Source organism: Microcebus murinus, chromosome 6 (assembly GCF_040939455.1).
Source record: "Microcebus murinus isolate Inina chromosome 6, M.murinus_Inina_mat1.0, whole genome shotgun sequence".
NCBI classification, from domain to species: domain Eukaryota; kingdom Metazoa; phylum Chordata; class Mammalia; order Primates; family Cheirogaleidae; genus Microcebus; species Microcebus murinus.
The window spans coordinates 108,425,013-108,433,641 of record NC_134109.1 but is presented as its reverse complement, the minus strand read 5'-3'; the positions used below and the strand labels follow the sequence as shown (position 1 = coordinate 108,433,641).

At 40.5% G+C, this 8,629-nt stretch overlaps 1 protein-coding gene across 4 annotated transcripts in view; it reads left to right on the top strand.

Moving 5' to 3' along the window:
* Positions 1-743: 743 nt before the first annotated feature.
* Positions 744-8,629, top strand: part of NPTN (neuroplastin) — a 69,977-nt gene continuing 62,091 nt past the window's right edge. For 2 of the 4 annotated variants that reach the window (XM_012748218.2, XM_012748216.2), the window contains exon 1: positions 744-1,009. In XM_012748218.2, coding sequence (XP_012603672.1) covers positions 919-1,009 — 91 coding nt within the window. In that variant the 5' untranslated portion in view covers positions 744-918. The remainder of the gene's footprint in view (positions 1,010-8,629) is intronic. The other 2 variants (XR_012919799.1, XR_012919800.1) reach the window with 1 other exon arrangement.

The following is an 8,629-nucleotide window of genomic DNA, read 5'->3' as shown; positions in this document are numbered from 1 at the left end:
ACTGTGCTAAAATGCTTCTGAGGAGTCTTTATATAAATTGATACACGATGACTTCCTTGTAGAATTGTGTCTTATCGACATGCAATTAGGCTAGTTGAACTTCAGGCCCTGAGAGTCTTTGAAGCTAAAATAAGGCCAAAATGGGGGGGGAGGAGGGAGCAGGCAGGGAAGGAAAAGGAGGACATTTCAGGCAGAGGGAGCAGATGTCGAGGCAGGAAAGCACAAGGTAATAGCGGGCACAGGGAGCACATCACTTTGCCTGGAAGGAAAAACACAGCAGACGAGAGGAGGAGGTTGGGGCCAGAGACCATGAGAGATCTGTGGGCAAAGTCCAGAAGGAAGAAACAGCAGGATAGGGGACAATGAGGCAGGCGGAAAACAGGGCGTGGTGTGTCCAATTCTGCAGTCAAGAGCTCTAACAAATGAAAGGCAGGACTGGTGGAGGAAATATAGCGTGTTACCAAAGCTTCCTCTTATTTATGGGCGCTCCCGTTCCAGGAACTGTAAACAGAACGCGGGAAAACCCGGCGCCGCACTGCCCAGAATGCGAGCGGAGCCCCGCCTCGCCCCGTCACGTGGCCAGAAGCGCCCTTGGCACGTGACCTACCTTGCGCTAGGCCAATCGGCCCCGCAGGGGCGGAGACGCCGAGTCCGAGGGGCGGGCGCATCCTAGAGGCCGCCTCTTCTCGCGAGCCTTGCAGCTGTGGCTCCTCAGCCGCCCACGGCCCGGAGCGAAGGTCTCGCGAGGCTTGGGCGCTGCGGCGGTAGGAGGAGGACGGGGAAGGACGGAGCCGAGCAGAGGCGGCCTCCCTCGCTCACTCCCTCGCGCGCTCGCCCGCCCCCTCCCTCCCTCCCCTCCCTCCCCCGGCCCCGGCTCCGGCCCCGGCCCATTCGCTGTCGGGTCTTCTGCTAGGGAGGATGTCGGGCTCGTCGCTCCCCAGCGCGCTGGCCCTCTCGCTGCTGCTGGTCTCTGGCTCCCTCCTCCCAGGGCCAGGCGCCGCTCAGAACGGTAAGCGGGGCGCCGGGGGCGGGCCGGGCGGGGGCTGCGGGGCGCCGGCGCCGGCGGGGCCAGGCCTGGGCCTGCGGAGGTGCCGGCCAAGGGGAAGGGAGCCGGCGGGAGGCTGGGGGCTGCGAGTCGGAGGGGAGATGCTGGTCGGTTCGGAGAGGCGCTGGCGTGGGGGCCGGAGGCGCCAGTCCGGGAGTGGGGGCGTCCGGCGTGAGCCGGAGGTGTCGCCGACTTCCAGGCTGCACGTCGCGGAGCTCGGCGCGCGGGGTCGGCGAGGGGACACCAGGGAAGCCGACGTCAGGAGCTGGAGTAGCGGGGGCGGATGAGGAGGGGGCGCCGCTCTTAAGGCGGCAGAGGACCGGCGTTTGCGTTTGAGACTGCGGGTGGTGTTGGTCAGGCTCCGCGGGAGAACGGGGCGCCCGGGCGCTGCCGAGGCCCCGTAAGACTGGTGACATCCTTAAAAATAAAGGAGAAATCGGGGGAAGAGAGTCCTGAAGAATTCTGGTGGTGAGCTGAGTACGAGGAAGGGGTAAAGAATCAGGGAACACCTTGGATCTGGGGGTGGGGGAAGGTGGGTGGACAGATGAGGGAGTGGGTTGACTGCAGTGGGGACCTGGAAGAGAAGCGGCAGTGCCTCTAAACGAGCTGGGGAAGAGGGCTGGGTTTGCCAAGGAGGGTGGAGTGCTGGGCATTCTAGGGTAGTGGTTGGGAGAGCAAAACGGAGTTTCTAAATAAGGAGAGGAAAATGAGCAGAGGATGGGGAGAAAGGGTTGAAACTGAGGCAGGGGGAATAGAGATGGGGGTGGGTGAAGACGAAAAATAAGGGAAAGGAATAAAATGCAGAAAGCCGGGGGTGTAATATTGGTTTGCGTTGTGGGGGATAAATTAGGGGAGGGAGGAGTTGGGTTGTGGTAAATGCTGTGTGATATTGGTTGGGCCTTTGGGAAGACAGGGACACAGCTGCAACTGCAGAGGGGGGATTGGGGGCAGTGACTGGTATGAGAGGGAGATGGAGGAAGTGTGTTTTTGAGATCCAAAAGTTTGAAGAGAGAAGAGACGTTATTTCTGAGGAACGTAAAAGTGTGGTCCCTGGGATAGGAGTATAGTGGAAATGAGAGAATTACTGGGTTTTGAACTGAAGCTCTTTAGAGAAGGAGAAATGATGGGAGATCATGGGCATGGGGGGTGTCTTGATAGAACAGATTCTGATTAAAGACCTGTGTTACAATTCAGCTGCTGAATTGATCTTTCAGAAAGATTAGAATTGTGAACCTGTTTCTGCTGTTGTGGAAATAGCCTTTAAGAGATTAAAACAATTTTTTTAATGAAAGAATTTATGAGAAGTCAGTACTGGAGAGTAAACTGTAAATTATTTTTGCTAATCTTTCAGTGATTATTATGCTGTTTAGAACAATTTAAAATGACTCTTGTTAGAAAAGCTGGAATTTAAATGACTTTAATTTTTAAAATCAATGATCCAGCCAGTGGAGTTGAGCATTCTAAGGAGAAATGGCTTAAAATGCTGAAGATTACCATGAAAATATATCAATAAAGGATTGAAAAAGCATCATTGCTTAAATATGTGTTTTTTGTACCAAATTGTACTAATAAAATCTTATGTTTGCTTCATGGCCTTGGATTATAACTGCAGGGGTCAGGAAGGAAACACTTCTGTTTCTAGCATTGAATGGGCTAAATATATTGGGTATTTTTCCTGTTTTGCTCCAAAGCATGAGGCCACTGTGAAAGGCAGGCTAAAGTTGGTCTGATTTGTCTCATCACTTTTTCAACTGTGTTAACAAAATAATCTAAAGAAGCCAAATACTAATTTCACTTATTCAGTTTATGGAAATATCATGGTTTCATTTTGCACAATAGGTGAGAGGATCTTGATCTTCACGTTTAATCTCTGCTGGCATAGTTTTTTCCAATGATTTATAATACGGTGAAATTGTAGTTTCTTAGCAACTAAACCAAGGTTTTTGGATAGGCCTACAAAGACTCATCTGGCTGCTCTCAGTGATATGTGTTCTAAATACAGCATAGAAAGGCCTTTCCCTTGAATTGAGTTTTAATTCAGTCACATGACATGACCGATGAAGTGAAGCTTGAGCGTCTGGCTAGTTGACCCAAATGAGTGTAAATTTAATTCAAGCAAGAAATGGCTATTGTTTTTTTTTTGAGTTCATATAGTTAAGGATGCCATTTTATAGCTTTCTATAACATGTCTTAAGATAATATTCAAGCTTGCAACTGGTAATAGCCCTGCAGTTGTCTGAATTCATGTCATGAAGTTTGCATTTTCTGACTGCTTCTGAAAGGGATACCATGCTCTGTATGATGTAAAAATGTTAGCAATATTAGATTACATATCAAAGTTATGATTTGGGAAAAAAAAACCTTAAGTGTTTCTGGATTGGGAATGTGGTAATTTAGATTAAGTATAGATTTATTTTCAAAAGGCCTATGTTTCATTATTCCTAAAAGGAAGAATTTGTACTAGATGACCCTCAAGGTATCTTCCAGCTGCAGTGAATGTCTGGCCTGTTTCCATAAGGATTCAGAGATTTCGTTCAGATAGATTTTGTTTCCCATCCAGATATTTAGACTTGTAATAGCACAGTTCAAGGAAAATCCTTATATGTTGGATTTTATATGTATTATCAAAAAGGAAGTTCATTTTAAGGAAGAAACTTGTTCTAAAAAGTAACCTTCCTTATAAGACATTCAAAAGCTTTAGAGTACGATTGAGTGAGTATAAACAAAGCAGTATAATATGATGATCAAGGGTACAGGCTTTGGACACTGATAGACTTGGGTTTGAATTCCAGCTCTATGTAGCTGAGTGACCTTGAGTAAGGTAAGCCTCAGTTTCATCTTCAGTAAAATGGGGATTACAATAATGTCCATTCTTTAGGGATGATGGAAGGATTAAATGAGATAATGATCACTTAGATTTTAGTCTGGCATATTGCAAGTCTCAGTAAATATTACGATTACTATTATCCTTTAAAAAGTAGCATTATTTTTAATGTATTTATTGAACACTTAATTGTTAATGCTGCTGTCATCTTGAATAAAGGTAAATAGGACATTTGAAGGCCCCACACAGAGATTTGTGCTTTTGCTTATGTAATTTTTTTAGAAAAGTGTTCAGTGGGACTGTCTCTGCAATTGCAAATTCTTTTTTTTGAGACAGAGTCTCACTGGGTTGCCTGGGCTAGAGTGCCTTGGCATCAGCCTAGCTCACAGCAACCTCAAACTCCTGGGCTCATGCAATCCTCCTACCTCAGTCTCCAGAGTAGCTGGGATTACAGACATGCACCACCATGCCTGGCTAAGTTTTTCCATATATTTTTAGTTGGCCAATTAATTTTTTTTCTATTTTTAGTAGAGACAGGGTCTCACTCAGGCTGGTTTCGAACTCCTGACCTTGAGTGATCCACCTGCCTCAGCCTCCCAGAGTGCTAGGGTTACAGGTGTGAGCCACCAGGCCTACAATTGCAAATTCTGATGAGAAATTTCATATTTCAGTTTGGGAGATTTCATGGCTCTTTTTATTTTTATTTTTCAAATGTGCCAGGTATCACTTTTGCATAGAATACCATAGAATAAGGGAAATAAAATGTAGTACCCAGTACACAGCAGTGGGCATGTTACAGAAGTTAGCAGAATGAATGAATGTGGAGTAAAGTGTAAAAACATAGTATATTCATACTGAAAATATAAAATTGGATCATTAACAATGTTCAATGTGGAGGAAAATAAAGACTAATGAGTTTTATTAACAAGCTAAATTTTAAGAAACCATTTTGCTTAGGTAATACTAGATAGTTGTGAACATTGTACTTTATAACAATGCCAGTATTTGTATTAGATGATTCATGGATCTTTTTCTTTTCTGTCAAGTGCTGTTTGCCTCAGTGGTTGGACAATTTTCTCTCCCTGAGTACATTTTTAGAGGTGTATTTTTGCTAATTGTGCATCTGCTCTTTGGGTGAACTGAAATGCGCAAGAGAAGACAAATCTTATCTGTTGCAGCTGTAGCACAAATGACATGCCAAATGTCAAGCAATAAATTTTGACATAATTAATCCAAATAAGATTTGACCAGAAGAAATAGTTTGCCTTGGAATAAAAATTTTCCTAAAGAGATCACAGGCTTTTAGTCTCTCAAGCAACTGACTAAAATGTCACTACTGATATAATGGAGTATCCAGGCATGAGAAATTGGTTAGGGGTCTGGGAGGAAAGGCCATGTTAGTTACTAGATCAGGACCTGTTCCTGGTTTGTTTTACAAGGTTACTAGATCCAAATTAGAGATACAGATGGGTTTTTGTGTTGTCAGAGCTTACCCTATGAATATACCAATGTTTAAAACAGCAAAAGGAAATAAAAACCCTTAAACATAAATGTGCTCCACAGTTAATTTTGCTGTAAATTAAGATTGAAGTTCATTACAGATGTGACTTTGTATGAATTAATACAGATCCTCATGAGAAATTAGACCATTATTTATAATGAGAGCACAATCTGGACAGGATCAAAAGTAGAGAATGAAGTTGTAAGAGAGAGGGAAAGACAAAGGAAAGGATGCAGTAGTACAAGGAGAAAAGCAGGATGCAAGAATGAGGAATGAATCTTTGTTTGAGGAGCATCTGGAAAAGTAGAATCTGTCAGAAAGATTAAATAGACCAGGGACCTGTAAAGTAAATTCACACATCAAAGTTAAAATAGTGGAGTTTAATTTTAAGCACTTTAGATAATGCATTTTTAAACTTGTTTGTAGGTTTTTGTGGAATTTTGTTTTTGGAATTCTTAATTTTAGTTGGTAAGGATTAGCTTTGGGAAGACAGGAAACCTCTCCAGTAAAATTAATTGGTTATAAATGGTTATATTTTATAGACTTACATACATAAATAAACTTCTCATTGTTTCAAGAAGGTAGAATAGTGTGAATAGTGTGAATTTAAAAGTGATTCTGTGTCAAAACATTATTCCAGTAATATTGATGTCTAAATTTAAAAGAGTGAATATACAAGTAAAATATGACTTTTCATGAGTTTATTCAGTTTAGGAGGGGGAGTCAAAATTTATACCTAATTCTAATTTGGTATTATATCTGAAATTGAAAGTAGGCTGAACCTTTTAAAATTTGCTTTTGTGTATATACAAAGATAAACATTTATCAATCAACCCTTATTAATTTGAGGTTATTTTGACCTGATTGCTCATAACTTTTAATTGGTCTATCTGTATGGATATGGTGTTTACTAAATATTTAAGGAATTTCCTAAGTATCTACATTTATTTTTGCATAAGATAGGGGACACATTTAATGTTCCTAAGTCACTTACTGGTTTTTTGTTTCTTGTTTTTGTTATTTTTCAAATAAAAAACTCCAAGTCTTACTGTTCATTAAAACTGAATGTGGTCGGCTTAATGGAAAAATCTTGTGTCAGGTTTCTTGTGCTCAAAGTACTAAATGATATTCTTTTGTATTTTTGAAAACAGTTATGGAATGTTTTAAGACTAGCCTTCTTACCAAATCTTAATTGCTGGAGCTTTATGGTATGCTTTATAGTATTTTCCAGAAGCATGTCAATTTGTACATGCGTCTTTTCCCTTTGCTTCTCATTTTTACACCCAAATATTGCTTCAAATCGACTAGACAGTGAAATATAAATGAGATAATGTGAAATCACTCTGAAAGTGTTGGGGTTTTATGTATTATGTAAGGTTCTATTATTAAAAAACATTAAGTCCCAAATTATACCAATAATCATAAACGTGATTAAAAACATGACAAAATGTTAAGTCCTTTCCTGATGGAATACTATCGAGGCATAATGTTCCATATACATTAAGACACACACAAACGAACAGGTAAGAGAATGCTTGCATATATAAATTATTATGCCATTGATTATTCTTTTCTTCTTGATGGTAGTATTTGAAAACCACTGGACTGGATGTCATCTAAATTCTCTTCCAGTTCTAAGAATTGCACAGTTCTGTTGACCTTACAGCTTAGGTACTGTCTCCAGTGGATAAAGGGCCCACAGAGATACTTTCTGTTTTAAAAAGGTTTTGGAAATTTATTTTTGAAAATAATGAAAGTTCACTTTCAGGCATGCACTGTTTTGAAATCTGACTATCTCTAAATCTACTTCAGACAACACTTTAAATTCTTGTTTCAAGGAAGGTAGAATAGTGTCTGCTATGCAGAGATCTCATATTAAACTTGCTGGGAGAATTGCCATTGTGAATTAAACAATTAAGAAATGAGAATTCCTGCCAGTTAGGTAGGTATTTTGTGTTTTTCTGTTGGTCGAAAGTGGTTGTTGACCAATGAAGAGACAATGAAACACACTTAATTAACTCTTTGTATTTTTATGTTATCTTTTGAGGAAGTTTTTTGTCTTTATGTGACTTGGTTTCTCCGATCCCTTATGCATTTTTTTTTTGAGACAGGGTCTCACTCTGTCACCCCTGCTAGAGTGCAGTGGTGTGATCATAGCTCACTGCAACCACAAATTCCTGGACTCAAGCAATCCTTCTGCCTCAGCTTCCTGAGTAGGTGGACTACAGGCGTGTGCCACCATGACTGGCTCATTTTTCTATTTTTTTTGTAGAGACACAGAGTTGCTTTTGCTCAGGCTGGTCTACAATTCCTGACCTCTAGCAATCCTCCTGCCTCTGCCTCCCAGAGTGCTAGCATTACAGGTGTGTGCCCCTGCACCTGGCCCCTTATGCATTTCTTTAAAGACCTCTCTGTAAAGCTGTCCCTTAATAGTTGAAGCAAGCAACCCAAATGTTACCTGAATTCAATGGGAGGAAGTGCCTATTCCTTAAAAACAATGTGTTTAAAGATTTCAATTTATAAACTTATTCATTGTACTACTTTGTTATCTGTTAGGTAGGCCCATTTCTTTGCTTTTTTTCCCCCCTTTATGTTTTTGTTAGAAGTTTAAACATGCTCAAAAATAGATCAAATAATTTAATAAAACCCTGTATACTCATCTAGTATCAACAGTTTTTAGCTACACCCTTGCTGCTGATTAATTTTAACATAACCTAAAGAGTATTTTCAAATAGGATTTTCTAGGACCTGAAATGCAGTTAGTAGGGGTTGGTTTATATTAGTAAAATAGAATATGACTCACATGTAATCACGTTAAAATAACTTTAAAAATATGAAAGCTCTTTAGAAAAAGGGTTTCAAACCTATTTGTCTGTGACCCACATAGAGAGAGTTTATTTGTGACTAATATAAATATGTAACAAAGTTATATAAATATGTAACATTTTGTGAAACCATATGTATCCTTACTCTGTGCTGTGTTAAAGAAAACCACAGTGAACTTCTAAATTGATTTCACAATTCACTAATGAGACTCAGTTTGAAAAACAGCATTATTAGGTTTGTAGTATTTTTCTTTGTTTTATTTTTTACATGCCATGTTAGTCTGGAATATTCTAATTTTTGTAAACAAAGATTTTCATGAGACATTTATCAGTAATATTAGCACATACTGTTACTAGTCATTATTTGTAAAGAAAATATAGCATTTTTGGATTTATACCTTAGCCATTATTTATACAATATTGATTTTTTTTTC